General features: G+C 40.2%; 1 protein-coding gene across 1 annotated transcript in view; it reads right to left on the minus strand.

The window, feature by feature from the left end:
* CPXM2 (carboxypeptidase X, M14 family member 2) overlaps positions 1-26380 on the minus strand; it is a 71316-nt gene that overhangs the window by 17564 nt on the left and 27372 nt on the right. The window contains exons 3-6 of the mRNA XM_030276587.4: positions 23705-23844; positions 9111-9195; positions 8668-8818; positions 1708-1796 (exon numbers count right to left, since the gene is read on the minus strand). Coding sequence (XP_030132447.4) covers positions 1708-1796; positions 8668-8818; positions 9111-9195; positions 23705-23844 — 465 coding nt within the window. The remainder of the gene's footprint in view (positions 1-1707; positions 1797-8667; positions 8819-9110; positions 9196-23704; positions 23845-26380) is intronic.

The raw sequence follows: 26380 nt of genomic DNA on the forward strand, positions 1-26380 counted from the left end.
CTTCTCATTCCCATTTCCTACAAATGGTACAATATTTCACCTATGATCTGGGTTTGTTGTCTCAAAGACAAGTTTGTACTCAAATATCCACATCAAACATGTAACAGCTATACCACATGAATATATACAAATACATACATAGAAATGAACAAATAAGAGACATTTTGGGCTGTGAAACAATCCTGCATACAAAACACAGTAAGGGCTCCCACTGACTGGAAGAAAAATATTGAATGCTCTTTTATAAGGAGAAAACTGGAGCCATAAATTTCATTTTCCTAACCAGAGAGTTCTATTAAAATCAGCTGACCCTGAGAAAATCCCTCCCTCTCACAAATACTTGACTTATTGCAATGTAATGTGATGCTTCCAAAACATGGCCCAGGGAACACCATCTCCTCCTCCTCCAGTGCTGATCATAAATCAAAGAAAAGCATTTTTCTAAGATGCTTTGTAGTGAAGTAGCCATGAAAAGTGACAATAATGTATATTTTGGGGGTTGGGGGCGGTTTTGATTTTTGTTGTTGTTATTTGTTTGTTTTTAATAAGAAGTTGCCTCTTGCAGTTATTCCATTTTGCACTGAAGTTTTGAGAATAGTTTTGGGAATGTAAGACTTGTTGCAATGCAACCCACAATATTCTGCCCACCAGCAATTAAAATCCAATGAGCATTAAAAAATATAACTATTTTGACACAGAAGAAAACAGAAATTGGGAGAGCATACAGTTCACAATTTTCAACTACAGTCACAGATTTTCCATTTGAGTATGAAGAGTGCAAAAACATTCTGGTTTAAAGCTGTGTTCTTTTCCCCAAGATATTTCTAACCTGACCAACCTGCAATGACAACCTAAATACATTTTGTTTTATTGTTCTTGACAGTAATTATGCCAATTGAGTTCCTACTCGTCTAATCTTTGTGCTAAGAAATATAGGCCATGAAATCTCTACCAAAATAAACGTGTGACTCAGTACACAATTGCTCAATAAAACCCAGTGGTGATTCATGCAGTATAAATACACTGCAAATCCAGCACATAGCAAGTGATTCACACACACCAAGTCCAAACATATTATCTTTATATTTGAAGAGAAAGTGGGCAGAAATATTTCTTCGGGACAGCCCACACTTGTGTCTGTGGTGATATGAAGCAAGATTAAAAACAATAACAAAGGCAAGAGCTTGTTTGAAGTTAAAGGAACAAGATTAACAAGGCTGGTAGATTTAAAATTATACGAGCAGAGGTTTTTTTCCCTGGTGTTTCTGGAGAATTTTTGCTAATTTTCACAACTGTGAATATGGAATTGGACTCCAGAGTTTATTCTGATTATTCAAGCCCACTGAAATATATGAGAAAACTGATGGCTAAATCAGAGTCAAATCTAGAAGGAGAAACCACTGTGTCATTCACCACTTAAATACATATGGAAGAAAAAGATTGGCACACTATATGAAAATTCTTCCTCTGTCACATAGTGTCACCTATTTCAGGTTAATTTATGTACAAATTAAGACTTTGGGACTTTATTGGACTGCTTATTTTAATAGATTAAAACAGATAAAATATTTTAAAAACATATTGCAGACAGAATATAATAATATTTTTAAATTAAAATAATATATTAATTTTTGTGGAATTGGGATTTCACAGGGTTGAAAAACCTCACCCATCCACCCTCCAACACACCCCAGCCTCTTTGCCTACCTGCCTCATCTCCTTGTAGTTGTGATGCTTAAAGTCCAGATTATCAGTGGTTGTCATTTCATTTCTTCTGTGGTAATAATTGTTTGGGTCTGAGAAAAGAACAAAAAAGAAGTTTTCTCATGCTTAGGAATTTCAAATTTAGAGGTGATTTGGCACAATGCATGTAAGGAACGTGGAAATCTGAATTCCACTGTCCTGTGTGTACTTAAAACAGGTTTTCAAAAGCAAAACTCAGAGAAACAACTAATTTTAAATATTTCTAATCACTGCACAAATCAATTCATACAAGTCCAAACAAAAGCCAGGAGGCATCAGCTTTCCAGACAGCTCCTCTGAACAGAAAACCTAAACTTCAACAGAAAAGCAGAAGGGCAGCCTTAGGCTGCAGAGGAGGGAAAAAGTCATTGGGAAATGATGAGTCAGATGCAAGATAAAAGAGTGGAAGAAAAATCAAATTAGAGAGAAAAGCCACAGTAAATGTTTTGTGTCCACTTGATTAATTTACTACTGCAAGGAATTTTAGTTTTCCTGATAAGTATTTTCCATGCCTATGCACTGATTGCAAAACATGGAAAGGAATAATTTGGAATATTAAACATTCCTAATCATCTTCCAAAAGAGTTCCTGTGGAAGTCAGAGGTGTTTGTTACTAAAAATTTACATATTCAATTATTTATGGATGTTATTTATTGTTTGTTCATTTTGAAGTATCAAAAGGATATATGGTTAGAAAATAATATTTTGTCTCCTTGACATTCCAGGCCCTTCACCTGGGAAAAAAAACCCAAAATAAACAGGTCAAGACTGTTATGGCTCAGCTTTGAAGTTCCTGATAAATGTGCTCCTAGCCTAATTATTATGATTTATTTTCAGAGACAAACAAGTCTATTTGGAAAACATCAGACACATTCCTTAACTTGCCACATCTGGGATGTCTGGAGTTCTGAGTAATCATTTGTCAAGCCAGTGGTTGTCAGGCTTCTATGAAAAATTGTTTCCCTTCACACAAAATCATCTTCATTGGTTTAAAATTATTGGGGGGAAAGTGAAATATGAAAAAGTCTAAATATCATCCTGTCTTATTGCAACACAAAAAGACATTGTCCCTAGAGAAAAAAAAAAAATGGTTTTAAACAGTGTCACCTGTCAGCTGTTACTTTTTTTGGGAGGGAAAAAAAGAACAATTCCGAGTAGGGAAAATATGTAGTTACCATCCCACAGCAACAAATCCTTACTGAAATTATGGAAAACTCACAACAGTGCAAAATACTTTATAACATTTTAAGTTTCATATTTCTGGCATTAAAACCACTAAATATTCCCATTAAATCCTAAAATTTTTGGGATGTTTTGCACTATTTAAGTTATTTATTAAATGAAACATGTATAAGCTTCACAGTAACATGACCCATCTGTGTCTCCACTTCCATTTCCTAATCTACAGCAGAGATGCTGGAAGGTCAGTTGAAATCTGCTCTATAAATATGACAGAAAAATGTCCAAAAAAATCTTGTCTCATCAAAACCCATGTTAATTTGTAGAAATTATTCATTAATATACTGATGAGAAATGGAAATCATAAAAAAAACCCCACTTCTGAAAAGAGACAATGTGTTCAATGCCTCACACAATATCTTCATTATTGAAAGAATACCTCCATGTTGTAAAAATATAAAAACAAACGTCATAAAACTACCAGGATGTTGAAGGTTTTCTGTATCCCCATGTGCCAAAATATACAGCAACTGATTTTTTTTTTTTCCCTGATACTTTAATCCCATTCCTTTCAAAGCCTGGCTCTTTTTCCATACATCAAACACTAATATCATGGGAATGACTGTGAATGCTGTAGAATTGGTGGAAACTTAAAAAACTGTGCAGTGAGAATGATGGTATCTCTGGCCCTTCCTCAACAACAGAGCTCAATTTGACAGTTCCCTGGGGAATTAACACTCATACTGTGCCAGGCTCTGCTGCAGCCTGCTTGGATCGCTGGATTTCTGCTGCAGCAGGAATACAGATTAGAACATTAAAAGCTAAAATACAGAAAGGCAAACAAGGCTTGCACACAGCTGGATGAGTCCACTTTGGCTTTTTTTTTTTTTTTTTATAAAAATGAGAATAAGAGACTAAAAAACTCAAACCACAGAAGAGTTATAAGAGAAATATACTGATTTATTCACAGAAATTCTGGAGGAAGTCTGGCTTTCTTCCATGGAGAAAAGATCCTGCAAAACTGTGGCACTCATGTTTATACAGAGGGATATATTAATTTTTCTACCATTAATCTGTCTTTGTATCACCAGTAGAGGTAATGCAGTTCGCTGGTAGAGGCACCTTGTGCTCTTCATCCTTCTATTGTTGTAAAGAAGGACAAGTGACCAAAGCTGTTAAATCATAGAGTCATAGGAGCACAGAATTCCATATTTTGGAAGGGACCTTAAATCCCATCCAGTTTCACCCCCTGCCATGGCATGGACACCTTCCACTGTCCCGGGCTGCTCCAAGCCCTGTCCAACCTGGCCTTGGGCACTGCCAGGGGTCCAGGGTGGGCACCCTGTGCCAGGGCCTGCCCACCCTCCCAGGGAACAATTCCTTCCCAAAATCCCATCTAAACCTTCCCTCTGCCATTGGGAAGCCGTTCCCTTGTCCTGACACCCCAGGCCCTTGTCCAAAGTCTCTCTTCATATTTTTTGGAGCTGCCCTCAGGCACTGGAAGGCCACAGTTACGTCACCCCAAGGCGTGCTCCTCTCCAGGATGAACAATCCCAATTCTCTCAGCTTTTCCTCACAGCAGAGCTGCTCCATCCCTCTGATCATCTCTGAGGTCTCCAGCAGCTCCATGTCCTTCTGGTGCCTCGAGTTTTAGCTTTTCTATTTTTCAGATTCTATGATGCTTTAGTGTGAGGGGATGGTGAGCTCTCTTCACAGAGCAGGGAGACAAAACAATTCCTGCTCCAGCTGGGCACCAAGGACAAATGATCCAAATCTCAGCCCAGGAGCACAAACAGCGTGGGCTGGAGAGAGAAAAACAAGCAGGATGGGACTGCCTGGGCTAAAGCTGGAATGGGACAATGAACTCCAAGGTGCCAATGGAGCAGAACTTAAAAAATTTCTGGAGACCCTGTGACTGGTTGTGCATTTTGGGACCATTTTGGTTCATTTGGGTGCAGCCCTGGCTGGGCTCTGGTGCTGCCCAAGGTGGATCCATGAGGAGATCCTGGAATAAATCCCTGCTTTATTCTGTAACTCTGCCCAGCCTCTGTTCTAGGGCAGCCTGCACAAGGCATCACTACCTGTGCTGGGGATCCCAAAACTCCAAGTGGGTTAATGCCCATCTACTTTGCAGCATGAGGGCTCTGAAAACTGCCCATAAAAAGTACCAGAAAGGACCAATTGCTTGGCAGGTGATGGAAAAAAAGGGCATTTTCACTTATTACAGCTCTGTAGCACCTCAGCCAGTGAGGCCCTGATGCTTCCAGCAGGTTTCAGCTTCTCAGAAGAGCTGCTACAAATTTAGGGCATAATGAAGGTGATCCAAGGGATTCAGAAAAGTTTTTAATAAAATGAATATTCTGGTTTAAATCCTTTAGGTTGCCTTAAAAAACCCAAAGTGCTATTTTGCAAATGACTGGGGTTTTTAAAAATTTTTTAAATTTCCATTTAATTTGAGTGAATTTGACTTGTCTTCATTAAATTGAACATCTCACAGACAGCAAATGTGTAATCTGGAAATAAATCTGCTGGCAGCCACATCAGGTGATCCTAAGTTTTTTTCCACATGATCTATTTCATGGCAGCCTCATGAGCATTGCTCATGAGAATTAACATCACACATGAAATCAGCAATGAAGTAATATTTTTCAAGTATAAACTGATTCTTTTCTCCTTTTATTCTCAGTAGTAGATGCTGGATTTAGAACTGCTATTTACATGGACATTTATAGTGAAAGATACTTGTAAAAAGTCACATTTTTTATCAAAAAATGAACAGAACTTTAGACTTGACCAGGTAGCCTGGAACTAAGAGAGAAGCAGTAAAAATAAGACTGAAGCCACTGCAAAACACAGTACTCCATTACAGAGCTGTTAAAGTTAATTTTATATCTTGGGTTCAAAGTAATTGCATGATCATGGTACCAGTGATAGTTTTCTATATAAGAACCATTAAAAATTAAATTTCATCACAAATTTATTCCGTTAAAATAATTGTCTCCTGCCTTGAATACTCTACAATTTAAATAAATTCATCAAGAACTCAACTAATTTTCTCTTCCCAATCTCTGGGTGCTTTTGATCCCATGCAATTTCATTTTGACCTTCCTTAGGTTTGAGAAAGAGAAAGCAAGGAAAGCACATCCATCCCTCTGAGGCAATTGCAAAAGACTGTGTGTGCCAGTCTCCCCCTATGTAAATACCAGCATTTTTGGAAAGTGGAGAGGGAATTAAATGGTTTTGGGTTTTTTTCTATTTTTGCCCTCTTTTTGAGACATGGCAGCACTGATTGTTGTTACAGGTAAGATTTTCTGGCATCTTTCCTCCACGGAGAAATGTCTTTCTCTTGGTGAAACAGTAAATCCTTTCTGTTGCCCAAAGATAGCACTGACAGTTGGACAACACAGCTTTTTTTTTTTCTTTTTTTTAGAGCTACTGCAACAATCTAGAAAAGGTTGTTTGTCCAAATTAGCCTAACATACAACAAAAATGTACGTTATGGATAAGATACAAGCATTTCACTAATAAAAATTATAATTATCTTATATAATACTGATTAGATAAGTATGTTCCAGTTGTCCAAATAGTGTTTTATAATGATTTATCTAATTTTTAGTGCATCTAGCAAATGCAACAGGTTTTATGGACAGAGCCCTACCCACAGGAATGGATTCTAGCCGTCTTTAACCATTTCCATCTCATTCTGACAGTGAATTAAACCTGAATATCAATCTTATTCAGGTTTTTTCTTTTTCTTTTATCCTTTTTCCTTATTCGTTTATTACCCACCCTTGAGAGTCTTCTTGATGGAAAGCTGATACAGAGCACAGGCTGAATGCAAATGGTTTAGTATATTCAGGTATTAATGAAGGCATAAACCCTAAAATCACAAGTCTAGAAGACATGAAAAAAAATTCAGAATTATAAAAAATAGGTTTATTTCTTTCCACCCTCCTTTACTTGTTAGGGTATTTCCCTATGCCCTGGGCTTTGGAAAGGCTAAAAAGTGTGAATTAACAGAGATTTACCTCCTAATTTTGGTAAATTTAGGAAAATTGGTCATTTTTATGGGAAAAAACCTGCCAGGCCTTGATTTCCAGTCCCACAGTCAATACAGAGTGTTAGAGCAGCACTGTCAAAGTCGCTGCTCTCACGGCCAAACCACCCAGAGATTTAACTTGGAATGAGCAAAAAGACACCAATAAAGGGTGAGGAATCCACTTGGAGGGAGCTACAAACACATGTCCCATCCCAGAGGAAGAAAACGTGCGTGGAAAGGCCTCTGGAACCTGGGGAACAGCTTTGTCCCGGGCGCCTCGCGTGCGATGCGCAACATGAGCAAGGAGAAAGAAATGCCAGCTCTTTCTGAGCTAAAAAGATGGGTCAGCACTTATCAAAACCTATTAGTTCTTCAGTCCAATTACATTCTGAATGAACACACCCCATTCCCATTGTGTTTCTCAATGAATGATTCTGGTATTTTCTTTCAGGAATATACTGAATCAGCCACTGCGGGCAATTAACTCAATAAATGACTACCAGGGGGATGCTCTGATGCTGTTTCCATGTGAATCCAAGATCTGTGAAAAGCTGGAAGAGCACTCAGCAGGACAGTGCTGAAAGTGGGGATGTGTTCCCAGCTTCACCCACTGACACAAACCCGTGAAGCTGAAGGATAACCAATGCCAGCACTGCCAAGCAGAATCTGGCCCTGGATGGGTGTAAAGCCAGTAAGAATCCAGGGTAAAAAACTGCTGCACTCAATAAAAATCATTGTTTCCAAATGCCTTCAAAATATATTTCCAAATACTGCCTTTTTCCTGTTTAGATGCAGTTTTAGGGGAGACAAAGGAATCATGAGGATTTCCCTACAACTTGCCCTAGAAAACAGTTTGGGTGTCATCTCTGTTATTCCCTGGAGACTTCTCTGTGTGTGTCCTGTGTATGAGAGGTGTGGAATGAGTAGTGAGTAATTTAGAAAATATTTGAGAAAAGAGGGTTTTTAAATATCTATATACATGTACACACAGAAAGGAAGACATAAATCCACTACAAGATTATTCACAATGCACCTAGCAGAATCATGGCTTTGGCAGAATTTGCAGTATTGAATGGTTTTGGGTTTCTTTTTTTAAGTGGCTTTGCATAGCATAGGACAATTTCCCCTCAGTTCTGATTTACCAGGGATGATGCTGGATTTAATAACACTTGAAATACCCTAGAAATTCCTTACAGCTCAAACTCCCCTCCTTCCTCCCTACAAGCTAAGCACTAGTTCAGCAACAGGATTTGCCTTCAAAATATTTCAGGGAAGTCCTATGGCCTATATAATGAAATAGAAATTAAAAATCAGGCTCTATAATTGTTATTTCTTGCCTTAGAAGCTTGAGACATCTGCACATGCTTGTCCTATACATAATTCTGTTGTCTCCATTGAACATGTGCACTCAGGAAGATTTACTGCAATGCATTTAAGTCCAAACAACAAAGAAAATCTTGTTAGATCACCAATGCAATCTTGTTTTATTAATAAAGGCAAATGCCTTTATTTGGGATACTATGGATTGCATATCAAAACTTATCCTGATACTGTTTGTGGGCTTGGGCAGATATTTCTGTTTCTTTTTGCATAACGCTACTCACCAAAGATAAATATTATACCAAAAGCAAAGCTATCCAAAGGAAATGCAATTTTTGAGTCTTGCCACATGCAGCCATGCCAACATTAATTAAAAAGGCTCTCACCTGGCAAGGGGCAGCCCAGGATTTCCAGCCTCATGCAGATGCTGCCCTCCTGGAACCAGGAGCGGGGGTTGATGCGGATGTACCGCGCCACCAGCGGCACCGGCAGCATGTTCAGCACTGGGATCTCCTTCTCGCTGTTCCCTTCAAAAATCTGGCCAGGCCAAACAGGGGGAAATGGCAACGTCAGTGCTTCAAACTGTCTCTGAGTTCTTTTGGTAAGAGAAATGTAAAATCACCTTTCAGGTCCCGGCTGATGGTGGCTCTGGTCAGAACTGCTCTTCGAGGATGGCAATCCCCCCATTCCCCCTGGGTAATTCTGTACCTTGGGATTTGCTCTTAAAATTCATGGGACCACTGAGAGATGCTGCCACTAACTAATCTGTGGCCAGCCCCTGCTTTCCCACCTCTGTTCTTCCTGATAAAACATGTTTTGTTCTACTCACCACATCTCCAGATTCATTTCTGACCGCAGTCCACGCGTGGCTGTCATTGCTCACCAACACTCTGTAGGAGGTCACCCAGTTACTCCTTGAAAAAGAGAATAAATAAGTTACTTTTCATAACTTAGAATGACTGTACATTATTTAATATAATCAAGCTTATAAGGCTGCTAGAAGTGGAAATCCCATTTGGCAAAGTCATGCCAATCTGGATTCAACAGACTATTCAAAAAGCCTGGCACATAGAAGCAAAATCCTGGTGAGATAATATTCTGGGATTCCAGGGGGTGGGAGACTCACTGCTCTCCTCTCCTTTTATATGCAGAGTTTGGGGAAAATGGCTTGCCTAGAACAGATTTATGCAGTGTTCAAAGATCATCTTTTCAGCTGCAGAACATTTATTAGTTCTGCTGTTATTATCAGAGAGATTGGGGAAAAAAGTAATAAATCCTCAAGGATGAACCATCTGTGAATTTCAACCAGCAAAATTTCCATTTCTTTCAATAGAAGAATAAATGGTGCCTGCAGTTATTCTTGTATTTATTAGCAAGAGATAGGGACAGAGAGAGACAATTGATCACAGCACTACTGAACTCCTACAGTATCCTGATCAATCCCCAATAGGCTGATTTTTCTAACATCATCTGATATACAGCAAATTCCCCTTTCATCTAAAAAAGTCAAATACCTCAGTTATGCCTCATCTGGATCCATCTAAAGAAGAGTATGAGGAAATGTAAACTGCTGCTTTCTATATTCTGGATTAAAGCTGTGGAGCTTCACACTGCTCAGGCATTACCTGTGGGAATGTGTGTACAGGGCTGGAGAAAGTTATGCCAACTCTCCTCTCACATTTGTTACTCAGAAAGAGCAGCAGTGATTTAATTTTTCCCCTAACACCTGGTTTCAGTAGGCAGGGACTTGGAGGAGAGTTGTGGCCTGAAGGAACATTTGTACCATGAAGTCAGTCCAGGATCATTAAATTCTATATTTATGTGCAGGGCTCTGGAGCTGCTCTTCTTCAGCACAGGTTCTTAGCTAAGGTACAGCCCATGGCTGGGAGTGAAACCAGGGTTAGGAAAGCTCTTGGCACTGGAGAGAAGAAAAGGGGACTTTGAGGCAGGTGCTGAAGAAGCAGCAGAGCATAAAAATCTGGAGATCAGGAGTGCCTGGAAGGACAGACACACCTAAGAACTTCCCCTTGTACTGCTCCTGTACAAATACAACTTTGATTTGTTTTGCTTTTTCCTTTAAAATCAACTAATAATAGCAAAGTACCTATGAACACCCACACCCACACTGAACCCACTGTGCCTGTGTGGGTTCAAAGACAAACCAGCCTTTATGTGCTCACTACAGAGTCAGGCTTCTAATGAAGATCAAAAAGGGACAAGGATGGAGCCAGAATAAAACCATCAGTTCACCAAACCTTTTACAAAGCAGTCAGCTGAGGTTTTTTATACATCTGAAAACAAAGATGAGGTAAATATTTAGTACGATTTGGAAACTCACTACTGGAAATTCTATACTAGTGCTCCCAAAAGTAAAAAAATTAGATTTTGAAAAAAACCCAACAAAATAACAATTGAACAAGCCCATCTCTGTTTTAGACACTAAACCAGTCCTTTGCAACTCTTTCACCAGCCTCCTTCAGTGAATAGACTTTGCCATTCATGTTAGATTAAATGGAAAAATCTTGCCTATTGCCAAGCAGACAACTTTTTGTTATCGCAATGAAAAGAAGGGTACATCTATCACTTGTAATGCACACAACTTTAGTATTTGGTAAACAACTGTAACAAGTTAGCAGCACTCTGAAAATCCTAATTGTCTGCCTTTCAGTGGAAGGGCTCCTGGGGTAGGAGATTTACTGCAGAGCTGAGAAGTGCCGTGCTGGCTTTCCTAGAATTTGGCTGTAAATTGATAAATGACACACAACAAAATAAACAGTGACTTCAGCATGCTGGATAAGTTTCTCCTGACTCTTGCAAAGAACTTTCTCCTGTCAGCTTCTCTGTGTTCTTAAGCTGAAGAAAGGCTGATTTACTTCTGTCAAATAAAGGAGCTGACAAGAGGGAAGTAGAGGGACTTGGGACAAGGACATGGAGTGCCAGGACAGGGGTGATGACAGAAAATAGGTTTAAATCAGATATTGGAAAGAAATTCCTGGTTATGAAGGTGGTGAGGCCCTGGCACAGAGTGCCCAGAGCAGCTGTGGCTGCCCCTGGATCCCTGGAAGTGCCCAAAGCCAGGTTGGACAGAGCTTGGAGCAGTTTGGGACAGTGGAAGGTGTCCCTGCCATGGCAGGGGCTGGTATGAGATGAGCTTTAAGGTCCCTTCCAGCCCAAACCATTCTATAAAATGGCCAACAGCAAAACTCTAAAAAGAGGCAAATAGCCTTTTCTGAATTACTATAACATGATAAGCTTGAGAGCAAAACTCCTGGGTTTGAAGGAGGGTGCTGGTGGCACTGTACATATTCAATGCACCTAAAATTATAGTGAGCTTTTTAGTGGGGTTTTTTTGGGGTTTTTTGGGGGTTTTTTTGGGTTTTTTTTATTTCCTTGCTCATTTTGTTGGGGGTTTGCATGAGCTTTGCATAATTGGTTTTTTTACTATTCTTGGCCATCTCTCAAAATCAGACTAAACGACCAAAAGAGACAACACCACAAACTAAGTAACATCATTTCTTCTGAAGTATTATGGAATTTTTTCACTTCAACTGCACAGATCAGATTAGGAGGACAAACACAACACATCCATATTAATTTCTCAACATCTGCATAAGTAATTCAGAGTACTAAAGTCACATAAAACCACAACAACCATGGACTTTTGTAAGAAAATCATGGCACATATAGGAAGTTCTATAAGAACAAGCTTGCTGTACTGGCATGAGAAAATGTTGCTGTCACAATAACATTTCTAAGCTGAGACTTTCATTTAACATATTTTGATTTTCTCACTCCCTACTATTACAAAAGTTCAAATTTCTCCCAAAGGAAACATATACGGGTAGATCTGAACATTTTCCATCTTGAGTGTCAGCAAGTAACGTGCTATGGAGAGGCAGAATGCAATTAAAATCCTAATGGGCTGCATCCAGTCCTGGACACTGGCAGGATAAAATGACCTCAGAGGGTCATGGATGAGGTAAATCAGTGCAGTGTATGAAAGTACACACCATAAACTATTTATTGTGTTTGCCTGTGAGGAAAAAGCAGAATAAAAACATCACAGGGGATCAGATTCTTCTCTCACTGGCACTGCATGCAAAGCTGCCTCCAGGGGCTTAAATCCTTCCCCCTTTTCCCCCCAGTGCCACAATAAAAACCAGATTCTGATAATATTAAGAAGGTTCCTGTAAATTCAGACTCCCCTGGGAAATGGCACTTTCTCCCTAAAAGCCACATCCCCCACGCTGGGGAAGGGGAGCTCTGTGTGTGTTCTTGCGGTCAGAAGATCTGAAAAAAAAAAACTAGCAAAGCCTAATGTTCAGGGCTTTGGCTGAGTGTCTTCAAATCTCAGACACTTTTACAGCTCCAGACCAGACAAGAACACCCAACTCACTAAATCCTCCCAGGAGCTGCAGTTTTCCCACCTGAGTGAGGCAAGGGAGAGCTGCTAACCCCAGGAAGCATCTGGATGTGTGGTACCTGCTCCAAGAACGGCATTTCCCAGGGTCCAAAAGTTCCAGAAACACCTGGTTTATTCATGTAGGCACAGAAATCTGAAGCTTTTTTGTGGCAATCCATCAGAGGAACACAGCAGCTACAGCAAAGCCTTGTGCTAGGAGAAGAATTGGGGAATTTTGTCTGTGTGATCACCTGGTGACACCAAGATCCATCTCCTCGGGTTTGGAATTTGCAGACAGGGATTTCTGTCACATCCAATCTCTTTGGGGCCCATCAGCACTGAGCAATAAAGCTGTCTAAGGAAGGCTGAAAGAAAGCTGTAATAATTTCCAAGACTCAGGATGTCCTTGCTGTTGTTTCAGAGAAGCTCTTCTGGTTTCATTCTATAAAATCTCCCAGGACCTACCATTCACTCCTAAGAGAAAAATAAAGATATTTGCTGGGTTTATAGAGCTGAGGAGACGGAATTCCAGGGAAATCCTAAGCCAGCATTCAAAAAAGAGTTCATTAATTATGGAGCTCTTTCTTGGCAGAGGGCAAGCCATTGTGTGACAATCCAGGAGGGTTTGACGTTATCCCCAGCTCATCACCCACTTCTGCCTCACAAATTTTCTCCATGCTGGAAAAAGATCACGAGGTACAGATTTGACAGGGACCCTTTGGATTTAGGTGCATCCTTTTTAAATAATCTAAAATTTATGGCAGCCTTATTTCTTCAGAAGCAGCCTATCTGAAAAATCTCAGTATCTCCTGACAATATTAATCAATTCCTTTCAGAGACAGTAAATGCAAAAATCACATTACTCGAATTCACATAATGTGGTGGATTTTTGAATTATTACTAATTACTTGATTTTTATCTGCAATGCATTTGCCTTAGACAAAGCTTATTTGAACACCTTCAGTTTCAAATTCGGTCTCTTGTGATGCATGGAAATATCCTGCTTTTCTCTTTTCATCCAAAAAGAAAATCTGAGGGATTAAATAACTTGCCTGGGGACAGAGAGAGTAAACCTGAATCAAAGCAGAGAATTAAAAGCAGATCTCCTACAGCTTTGGCAGGTTCCTGTCCCAGTAGTCAGATTTTCCTTATCTAACCACGGCATCAGCTACTGAGCATAGGCAAAAAGATCCTGGGCAGCAGCAGAACAACAAAACATCTCCCAGCTGTGCCTGGCCTGATACAATTTCCTGACTTTTCTCTGTGTGTGTGTTGGACCCAAGGCTGAATCCCAGCTCAGGAGAGCACACACAAGTGCTGAATGGGAAGCAGTGGAGGGATGCCAGGTTTTCCTGCCCAGGCTCCAGCAGGCAGTGGATCAGCTGGGAACTGGAATTGTTTGGGTCTATTCTGTTTCAGCAGCACCTGCTGCAGGTCATATTTTAAGGCCAAGCTTCTCAATCATGGAAAGCTGAACTGGCAACAAGTGAAATAAATCTGACACTTTGATCCTCATCTCTGTGGGTGCTTTTCCACATCAAGGAAAGCCCAGGTGATTCAAGGTGCTGGTGAGCAGAAGCTCAAGCCCAGAGTGGCAGAGATGGGCCACAAAGAAGAATGAAGGGATGGAGCATCTTCCTGTCTGGAAAGGAGAGAACTGGGGTTGTTCAGCCTGGAGAAGGCTCTGGACTGGACCTTAGAACAACTTCCAGGGCCTAAAGGAGCTCCAGGAGAGCTGGAGGGGGACTGGGGACAATGGATGGAGGGACAGGACACAGGGAATGGCTCCCACTGCCAGAGGGCAGGGATGGATGGGAGATTGGGAATTAGGAGGGACTGGAATGGGTGTCCCAGAGCAGCTGTGGCTGCCCCTGGATCCCTGGAAGTGTCCAAGACCAGGCTGGACACTGGGGCTTGGAGAAGCCTGGGACAGTGAAAGGTGTCTATGGCAGGGGGATTGGAGCAGGATGATTTTTAATGTCCCTTCTAACCCAAGCTCTTCCGTGATTCTCTGACATTCTTGGAACGAGACCAGCAAACACCAGCAGAGCTCCCATGAACAACAGACCTGGCCCCAACTGAGCATTTTATTCTTCTACTGTCAGGCTAACCTGATTTATCTGCAATAGAAACCCCTAAAATTAATATAAAATAGACCCAGTCAGGCAAATAAATGTGTACCCAGCAATAATAAATAAATTGACATGCCAAAATACTTGATACAGCCAAATCTCTATACCAAAAAAATGCTGGACAAGCCTTATACTAAATGATACTCATGCAACAGAATCAGCATGTTGGCAATTAAATCACTTGCTACGTGAAAAATTAATTTGTACTCTCATGCAATTAAATGTAAAACTATTAACATTAACATTCTATAATAATATTTATGCAGATAAAATTTTAAATCACCCACTTGGCTTCCAAATAAGCCAAGCCAAAAAATGCCCAGGCAAACCACAGGTAGCCCAGCAAGTTTTGCAAACTAATTAAAATAAATATGATTTAGGAGATGAAGATTGACTCACCAGCAAGGGTATTTTTTTAATCATTGAAATCTTTGAATATTTAATTTTTAAAATTGCTCCTAGCTGACTGTAATGAATGTACTGCTGTGAAATCCATGTCTTTGGAGGCCCTATGAAGAAAAGCTCAGAGCCAGAATTTCACTTACTTGAACTGAATTCAGTACAGACTTTTCCAAAGCTGTACTCAATAAACAGGAGTTAGGGTTGCAAATACCTTTCCAACCCAACAGCTGCAACTTACAGCCAGGTTTTTACAAGTATTTTATGACTTTCTAGAAAATCTGGTGCCAGCTGTGGATGTTTCTTTTTGCTGTTGTACATTCAGCCACTAATGCCAGAAGGTGCCAGGGTCAGAGACATTCTCTGCCTCAAACATTTTGGTCTTAACATCTCTCATTTTGGGCTACTCTTTGCAATGAGATCTGCATGAGTTTCAAATTCTTTCTGCAGCATATCCTCTGTATCTGCTGAACACAACCAAGCTGTGATGCCTTTTCTCCTGAACCTCTTTTGGTGGCATTCTTAATTTTCTGTTCTTTTTTGTGGCCTACCTCACCTTTGTAAATCAGTCGTGTATTTGAGGAGAAAAATCCAGAATTTCCAGGCAATGCAATACAGGAAAATGAAAAGCCCTGAGAGCAACCATTAAGCAAACACTGCCACTCGTGTCCACAGCTGAGAGAATATTCGCAGCAATGCTGAAGGCTCTCACCCTTGGGCTACCAAACCCACAGAGGTGGCCAAATGCCACTCAGTGTGTGTGGAAGGGACACTGGTTTGGGAAAGGCACAAGTGGAGGGACAAGGAGCCTGATGACCCCAACATGATCCCCACCCAACCATTCTCATTGCAACAAGTCATGGTGCACGTGCCAAAGACACGAATCCAGGCTGTGGTGAGTAAGGGTGAGTAATCAGCTGCAGAAGATCCCAAACTCACTGGAAGTCGCCTTTTCCAAAAGGATTTGGCTCATTTGATTTCAAGTGCCTTCCACGGGGGTTAAAAAGCTTTTCTTCCTCTTCTGAGCATCCCCAGTCCCCTCTGAGAGCGCAGAGTGACCGGGCAGGAGGTGTCCCTGGGGTGGCAGTGACCCTGCTCCCTCCCAGTGAGTGACGGAGGCTTGGGCAGAGAGAGGATCCCCTGACAATTCAGAGCCACAACAGAACAGCATCAGCTCTGACATTTCTGTCAAACAAACTTGTGAAAGCATGAATCTGTCCCTGGGTGTGCTGTCAGCACCCCACCCACACAGGATCACCCCAGCTGCTCACTGAGGCAGCTCTCCAGAGCCAAGGGGAGGTGGGGAGTGCTCACCAGGGTGCCCAAGGCTGTGACAAAACCCTGGGCAGGGGACGAGAACTGAGCTGGAAAATCAACACAGAGGCTGAAATTAAACAAATAGATGGAGAGCCCTGGAGGTGCAGCTGCCAAAGGCTGGCTCATGAAAGCCCTTGAGAAGGATTCACCAAGCCACGCCAAGAGAAAAAAAAACCTATTAGGTAAACCCATCATAAACATTAGTATAACACACAACTGCTGACATTATTATCTCAAGGGAGCTTTTTCTGCAATGAGTTCAGGTTGTTTTATAACTCCCATCAATACACTTGATATGATTTCTATGGATTTGGAACAATTCACCCCATGAGGCTGGCTTTGGGAAAGCTGTAATCATCTCTGCAGTCCCGTCACTCAATCAGGGCAAATAACAGTTTGCACTGATTTAATGCTCCAGAATTACTCTGCACACAGCAGCTGATTGTTTTGTTACATGATCTGGATAAAACATGGAGACATATCCCCTGGACTTGTTGAAGTTTCACCAGGGTGTGTTTTCACAGCTTCTGCATGGGGACAGGAGGAACAACTCTGAAAGTCAGTGCCAGTTTTGTCTGTTGTACTTGTGAGCTGGGCAGGCTTTAGGGTTCATTCTTCTCTGCTCTCACAAGCAGCACTGCACTGCCAAATTTTGACCCTTCATGTGCACAGTGCAAAATTCTATTCTCTTAGATTGACTTTCTTGAATGCTACCACAGTGTCACTGGAAGGATTATCACTGCTCTTTCTTCTGTTATTGTTTGAAGACTGAAGATGCTCATGTGATTATGTCTTCAGGAAGCCAGTGTTACAACTGAGACCATGACCTCAGTACCAGAAATAGCTGAAAAGACCCTTACAGTGTTGGACTTGATGATCTTAGGGGTATTTTACAGCCTTAATGATTCTGTGGCTCTGATTTTTACTGCCTTGTAAGCAAAAAGTTACCCTCTTGCCACAGAGACTGCCTAAAAACCAAATCTGAGCTTCTGAGAAACTGCCAGTGAGTGCAGCAATAAGTTGGAATGTGGGGCAGCACATTCATTTTGTGACTGAAGAGCAGAATGCTGTAGCACCGAAATTAGAAGCAAGCAGGCAAATTGCACTGACCTAAATTTATCCTCAACTGCATCTCTGGAAGGCACCCAGCTTGTTACAGACCTACAGTTCCCTCAGGACAGTTTGTCAAAAGGGATGCTGGGGCATCATGAAGAGCTACACTGCACACAGGGAAGGCTGAGGTCGAGGGTGTACTACCAAATAAAAAAATTGCAAAATCATTCCTTTATTCAATCACTAGGATCTTATCTGTAGCAGAAGCATGATCAGACACAAAATCCAATCTGCTGGATATTTATTATTTGCTATCCCTACAGAGCAGCACTGGGAAATCAAACAAATGCCACAGTAGGGAGTGTGCAATGGTGTCTACACCAGCTTCTGGTTAAAATGTTTCTTCAGCACTAATGAAAATAAGTGACCAGCTTAAAAATATGGCAGTTTTCAACCAGGCAAAGACATGAAAGTCATTCCTTCCAGCCAGCAGCACCACTGGTTTGGTGTCTCCTCAAACCTTTCAACAGCTGTTGCAATTTTGGAAGACACGGGGAATAACTTCTACCCAAATCAGACTTGAAAAAGTAAGATGCTCCCCCTACATTTTTTTCCTAAAGACAAATATCTTGTATAAATGTAACAAATCCTCAATATTTTTATGAAGCTGAAAGGTGTTAAAGAGAACATACTTCAAAGTAAGTCTATTTTGATTTTTCTCTAAAAATGTCATAATTTTGCTGCAGAACTCCAACTTTCTGCACAGATAATTTCATCCATGCTTTTCCTTATTGTTGTCATTTTGTCATTCCATGGCGTGGGGTGATTGTTCACAATTTACCATGACTGAAAGGTTAATTTTTAGAAAATACATCTCACTCACTGCAACATTACATCCTCTCCTGAAAACCAAAACATCCTCTGCATTCACACAGCCTGAAGCTTTATATTACTGTCAGCACACACTGACTCTATTTTGACATGTGGGTTTCCTCTTGATACAAAAGATGATGCTGAATTATCAGAAGAGAGTTTGGTTTGTGGGAAAAAAGTTTACTCTGTTTTTCAAATTCCTGCCAAACTGCTAAGAGTGATTAATAGTTTCTCTCCTTCTGTCAAGAGAGTGCATACTTTAAACTATCACATCATTCCTTTAAATCCCTGGCATAATTCCACAGTGATGCTTCCAGTGTCCCACTCTACAGCCTTGAACATTCTTTAAAGATATTTGGTTACTAAAACTGGAAGATGTATTGGCAGCAATATGAAGAATTAAATATATTATGATTACATTTATTATTATACATAAATTATTATTTAAGAATTACTTATTATTAAGAATTACATCTTTTTAATTACATTTATTATTTCTCCCCCAAAGCAACAGATATCCCGCTCACTTTCAAGGCATTGTATTTTATTCCTATTAATCAGCACTTGTGGCACTGCTGATTTTTGGATATCTTCAGTGTAAAAATCAAAAAGAAATCCTGGTTCTTGTAGCTGGGCTCCACTTTTTCTGTGAAATTCATCATCTGCAGATTTTTTGGATTATTTAAGCAGATTTGCCTATTTATGGTGGCCAAAGAACACTTTTCCATCATTTCAGGTTTCCCAGGAATGACCAAAGTGCCTGAACAGCAGCAGCCCCCAAGCTCAGGTGCTTTCTTTGACTGGTCAAAGGAAGGACTCTTCAAATGCAGGATTTTTTGTTCAAAGCCTGTTTTTGCTTGTTATGGGCTTTAAAAAGAGAGGAGAAAATTTGATTCACAGAATTCACAGCCGAGCAAAAAATTCTACTCCACCAGAGGAGACAGGCAGGGAAGGGCTGAGCAGAAGCAGCTCCTGCCAGTGCACAGGAAATGGAAACCCCAAACACCAAATTTTGGTGCTCTTTGCGTTGTGTGCAACCTTCAGTTGATCATTGCCCAGAAAGCCCAAAAAAACCCCAGTGGGCAAAGCTGCAGGTGAGCAGATCGTGTCTTGTCGGAGTCCAGGACATCCCTCTGGCTGCCTCGAGACCCTGGCAGGGGGCTCAGAGAAGTCAAAAAATGGCATGAAGTCAAAAAAATACTTGTGGCTTCGATTTTAGCCCGTGGAAAAGGTTGCCAAGTTTATATGAGGAATTACAAGCCACAAGGGTTTGGGTAGTGTGATATTTGGATTAACACAGGGTGGAAAAGTAGAATTTTGGGATTTTCAGAATGTGGTTCAGGGGGTACAAGATGGAGGAATTTGGGCATGTCCTGGCCTCCTTCTTCTTCGTCTTGTCCTCCATGTCTTGGTGTGATGGTGACACTTTTCTATTGGTTTAGGGTAGAGATTCACAGTCTAACATAGGTGATAGATATTGGCACAAAATTGTAAATGTAAATGTAAATTTTGATAGAAAATTTTTGATAGAAAATTTAAACACCACCCAAGAGGGCAGAGCAGATTGCCATGGTCTCCTTGCTAGCCAGAGCTCCGCAGGTCAGAGAAAGAATGTTATAGATAAGGAGAAATAAACAACCTTGAGAACACGACCTGAAGCATTCCAGATTCCTCCTTTGGCTGCGGTGGGCTAGGAAACGAGGACTCTCACAATCTTGGGGTCATTTCAAAGAAAAGCAGCCCCCGACAGTATCTGATCAGAGTGGTCATGAACAAAACCAGGCTCCAGGTGCCAGAGCTGCCCCAAAGGAGGAAAGCACCACAGGACAGCAAAGGGCAGACTGCCGTGAGATCGAGTGTTGCAGCTTTGCAGCAAAGGACAAAGATGTTTGATAGAGGACTCAGCAGGGTCCTGGCCTGAGGACAGGTATGACTGTCCTGTGTGAGTGCAGAGAATGTTCTGGTTTTCAGGAGAGGATGTAATGCTACAGCGAGTGAGATTTTCTAAAAATTAACCTTTCAGTCATGGTAAATTGTGAACAATCACCCCACACCATGGAATGACAAAATGGCAACAATAAGGAAAAGCATGGATGAAAGGATCTGTGCAGAAAGTTGGAGTTCTGCAGCAAATAAACATATCCTTGCCTGCCCTCCCCTGGCATTTTAAATGTCCTCATTAAATCAGCAGCAGGAAACTACAGGGACCAGGACAGGTACAAATCTGATCTAGGCACATCTTCCAGTGAAGTACAGATTTTTCATTTTGCAAAGATTTTTGTTCAGTAAAAAGAGTTGGTTTTCTGGTTCTTTATCCCAGTGTCACAGAATCACAGAATGCTTTAGGTTGGAAGGGACCTTAAAGATCATCTTATTCCATCCTTGCCATGAGCAGGGACACCTTTCATGGTCCCCGGTGGCTCCAAGTTCAATGTCCAACCTGGCCTTGGACACTTCCAGGGATCCAGGGGCAGCCACAGCTGCTCTGGGCACCCTGTGCCAGGGCCTGCCCACCGTCACAGGAAAGAATTTCTTCCTAATATCTAATATAACCCAACCCTCCTTCAGTGCCTTGATTTTTTTTATTTTTAAAATATAAAGCTGGGAAAGTCTCCAAGGCTTTGGACTAAGTAAAAATCTTACCTCGCCTCCCCTGCTTGACAGGTTTTCACTTCTAATACAACACAGATCAGAGAGGTGTTTTTTTGGCTCTCATACCTACAATAAGATTATTCTCCTTCATATGTTTCCATCAGTTATGAAAGCACTCTCTTCTTGTCACACAGCCTCATAAAGCTGGGAAGGTGCCTCAGGTAACAGAAGAGCATCTTTTGGTACAAACTTTCCTATCACAAACAATCATTTTTGATACCATCCCAGGCAGCAGCTGAGGGTGAGGGGAGGAAGCTGATGAGTCTCCTTTGCTTTCTGAGCAAAACAGGCACAAAGGAACCTGCCTGCCCCAAAAAAAGTCCCACCCCGCTCCTTTTCTGTCCCTTACTGGGACTGTTTCTCCCACTGCCCTGCTCCTTCCATGGGGCACAGCTCAGTTCTCCAGGAGGTGTTTTCAGGAGAGATTATTCTGCCCCACAGCCCAGCTGGCTCTGGTGAAACCATCTTTGCTCCAATCAGGCAGAAATGTGCCTGGATTTCCTCAAATCTCAGTAGTAATCCAGGACCTGCTTTGCCAGCACCAATCCTGCTCTTCCTGCAGACCCTCAGGGTTCTGCCCACCAATTTTTTATGAGGCAAAACCAAAATTCCCAGCCCATGGCAGGGGAATTGGAACTCAAGGATCTTTTAGATCCATTCCAACCCAAACCTTTCTGTGATTCTGTGTTTCTGTGGTTCAAAAAACCCCCAAAACCCCAAGATGACAGTGAATACCAGCCATAAATAGAGTGTCAAGATCTGCTGTAAACTCCTAACACAGCTGAACTAAAAATAGAAGCATGACAGGATGAAGCAGTGCAGCTCTGGCGCTGAGAGGAACAGCAATGTCAAGAGGATGAATAAAGAAAGGAGGAAGGCTTTGCTACAGTAATTATCTACCTAGCACAGAACAATGTGGAATAAATATAGAAACCTTATTGCCAAATAAGCACCTACTCCCACAAGCACGCTAAAAGAAATTAAACAAAAAAAAACCAAAAAAAAACAAAACCAGAAAATTCAACTGTTGAAAGGAAAATATTCTTTTACTAAGATGCAGTGGCATTTTTTCTGATTTGCCTTCAATTACATGTCACATTCATTTTCTAAGGGAGAGTTCTGACAGAATGGATCCCTCAGAGTGGTTGTGCATCTCCTGCACACTTGTGCAAAAGGTCCAGCAGCACAAGTGGAATTATCTGCTCACATAAATCTGTGAGACTCAGTGACAAATTAAAATCCCAAACAAACACGTAAAGAGCAGGAAAATATCCCAAATCCTCCCCTCCAGTTCCTATTCCTGCCATCTGATTGCTGCATTCCTCATATACACTCCAGAACAGTCCCAGAGGAGTAAATGCAGACAAATCTTTGCAAAACACTTATTTTTTAGTGCCATGAGCACATTCTCTAGCACAAGCAGTGGCCAGAAAACTGAACCATAGTATATTTTTATATATATACAATATATGTATTTGCATAATTATATGCAGATATGTAATTAATATTTTAAATATAATTAATTCAATATATATAAACATTTATAAATATATTTACATATAATATACATATGTAAATATATAGATATATATAGTACTATAAAGTCTGTTTTATCTCCTCACATAAAAATCATGTTGTTTTGGAATTACAGCAATTACTTGGTGATTACCTAGGAATTAAGACATCTCAAAGAGGCATGGTTATTTGAAACTAAATTTAAAAGCTCCCTGAAACTATAACCTGAGCTAATCAAGTTAAATACTGGAAAAGAATGAGGAAGTTTAACACAAGCAAATATGACAAGGTGAGTGTAAAGCTCCAGATGTAGATCATGACTACAGAAGTTTGCTACCCTTCAACTTCTATTTTTTGCCGCATATAATAACTTTGTCTTTTATATATATAAATATACGTGTTATATTATTATTATTTTATTATATGTTGCCCTGATTTTTAAAAGTGTTTTCTTTTATAGTTCTTTTGAAAGCGTTAAAGTTCTTTTAAAAGTTTTCTATGCCTTCTGATGTTTACATATTTCTACTGGAGTTCCCACGCACTGTTCATGTAAATAATGATTGTTTTGCATTCTTCTTTGTGGGAGGAGAGAATTGATGGACTGTTGGTTTGACCAGTGTGGTTGGAGAGGTGGCAATTCCATCCTCCAACCCACTGTCACTTTTGGAATTCTATATATTGCGAGGTCAGACATAAAATTGGCTATTTTTCTCTTTTGAACTTACCAAGCTTCTGTGTACTCATTTCATGTCCAATAGCAACAATTATCTATATTTATTTATATATATATATATATATAATGACTTTGCTTTTATATATAAAAATATATATTATAGTATATATTTTTAAAAATTTATTCATATATATATATATATATATATATATATATATATATATAAAAAAAAATAATTACTTTGCCTTATATATAATAACTGTTGCCCCAGCCAATGATTTGATGTCCCACAGCATTTCCAAACTGTTTGTGTTTTTTTTTTCTCTTGAAGAACCAAATAGATCAGGACATGAATTCCTTGGTCTGAAAGCTCAGAATGCCATGGAGAAAAGTCAGTGTGTACTTACGACCAGAGGGAGTTTCTTCCCTGTGTGATGACTCCAGTGAATTTTGTCAGCCTTCGAGCATCTACTTCAATCCACTGGTAGGGGTCATTTCTTCCTGCACACCAAGCACCATCATAAAAATCATTTTCGTTAACACCTGCCTGAAAAGAAGGCAAAGCTGACCATAAATCAGAGCTAAGAAACTGAAGGTCTTTCATGGGAAAAAGAAAGGAACACATCATTCATCCCCCTCACTTGAAGACCCTTGAGGGCCTCACCAAAATATTTCCTTTACTCAAGGCAAGGCAGGAAATTCTGGGAAGTCCCATTGAAAACTAAGAATGTTTACACATAAATTTAAGTCAGAAAAGATAAACAGAGCTTCACTCTGTTCTTGTGGCCTGATAGAGCCACAGTCTTTATCCAGAACAAATTATCCACATGATCTGCAGAGTTTGGAAGGTCCTAAAAAGCCAGCTCCAGCCCATGTAAATAATGGTCAGTGATTAGAAAATCTTGTTTTCCCTGGGATCAGCAAAGCACAGTGCAGGGCACAAGGAAACAGTAGCACTACTTCCCACCAGAAACAGAATTATTAATTTTCATAGCAAGGGTGGCAAAGGTTAAAAATTTAGGAAAGTCTGGCTGCTGCCCAGCTTGAGCACCAATCTGTATCCCAATTTCTGCTGGGAAACCCACCACAAACAGCCTTCCCAGCATTTCAAAGAAATAGCTGAAGGTATTTTGGGTAAGCTGTTTTCCAAAAAAATCTGAACTAGAATTTAATGAAACATAGCATCTGAAGCCTTCAGAGATTTATTTTCCTTCTAAAGCCCAGGAAATGTTTGGCACCAAGCTGGATACTGCCATAAAGAGCACAGAAGCTTTGCCACGTGGTCCTCTGAGGCTGCATGTATTTTTGTGGTATTTCATCTGTGGTTTATGTGGATTTATCATTGCCATCCATGCAATTCCAAGAATGGAGATTGTTAAATATTTCCCAAATGAAAATGAAGAGGTTTACAGACTTTTTCTACCCAAATGGGTGGCTCTAACTCAAAGAGGATGTAGTGGTTAATCCCTTTTTCCACTGTGGCTCTGATGGTACCTGAAGGAATTGCTGCAAAACACAAGACACCGATTCAATTCCTAAAACTTATCATTTTCCAATTTTCAGGTATAAGTCAGCATAAAAATTACTTGTTTTCCTGCATCTACCAAAATTAAATTAAGCCCCCTACTTCTATTAGCTCTGATATTTTAAGGAGAAATTTGTATAAAAGTCAAATAAGAAAACACAGAGAAAAAGCCTGTTAACAATGGGAGATAAATTCTTCAGGGAGAGCAGAACAATGGGAAAACATGAGAATACAAACATGGTCACTGACCTGAGTTATAACCCCTGGCAAGAAAAGGTTTCAATGCATTTTAAAGTAAGATGGAATCTGAAGTAGCCTGGGGCTTTAAAACCTTGCCAGGAAGTGTTAAAATCTGCAGAGCACCTTGAACAGCATCCTGCTAATCCCTTCACACTGGAAATTCCAACAGTTCCTGCAGAACAAGTGCCCCTATCTCCCAATCCCTGGTCCTTTTCAAACTGAGGATATTTCCCATTGGGGTGATGCTCATCAGGGAATAAACCTCTCCTCCAGGTTGCAATGAGAAGTGGAAAGCAGAGGGAAAAAAGTATGAAAAAGTCCTTATTAAAATTAAAAACTCCTCCCACCTAAATTACATTTTTGAGTATCCATGGTTTCAACTGGGTTTAAATAAAGTTAAGCTTAAGTTGAATATCAAATATGGGGAGTCTTAGTTATCCACAGCTTAAAATACTCTAGCCTTAAACAGGGGCAAAGATACCATAAAAAATAAAAATAAAAAGAAGAAGAGGAGGAAGAAGAGGAAGAAGAAATAAACAACCCCATGCTGCTACTTCTCCCTGCTCTCTTATTTTCTGATATCAGCTTCTCTGGAGCTAAGAAAAAAAAGTTTTTCTGGGTAAAAAGAAGCAGGTGTCTGTGTCTAATCAGCATAAAATACTATATGAAAAAGAGGAGTTTAATCAATGAGAAATTGTTTTTAGAAATGTTTCTGAAGGAAAAAAAACTCAAGAAATTTATGCTAGAATTTCTCTTCTCAAGTTTCAAGTCTATTTTATTTTCTGAAGATGCTTTATTTCCCTATGGCCACTTAAAAAAAGTTTCTATAAAATACAAACTTATACACTGAATCAAGTATTTAGTAATTAGAATTCCTATTCAATTTCTTTGGAAAAATGATAATTCATGAGAGATAGGTACAGTTATCACCAAGTATTCTATCAAATAATACAGATCAAGATACCTTTCCTCAGTAAGGTGTTTACTTGAATTTTAAAAATCCATACTGAATTACTGGAAAAAGCAGATTCAAGTTATGTCATGGGTACTTAAATTATCTTCATAAGCAGGAGACTGAAGGAGCTAATGAAAATTGGAAGCCAGGGATAAGTCTTCAGCAAATCCTTTTTACCTTCACAGAATATTCAAGAATAACTCCAAGTCTAACCCAGTTTGTGTTTCATTTGCAGCCAATCCAAAAATATTTCTCAATATGCAGTGTCTTATGAGGAAAAAACCAACCAACCAAACAAAACAAAACCAAAAAAACCCATCCTTTTGAACAGAGGAAAAGAGACGTTTTTCTATCACTCACAAA

The sequence above is a fragment of the Taeniopygia guttata genome, chromosome 6, assembly GCF_048771995.1.
Source record: "Taeniopygia guttata chromosome 6, bTaeGut7.mat, whole genome shotgun sequence".
Lineage (NCBI taxonomy): Eukaryota > Metazoa > Chordata > Aves > Passeriformes > Estrildidae > Taeniopygia > Taeniopygia guttata.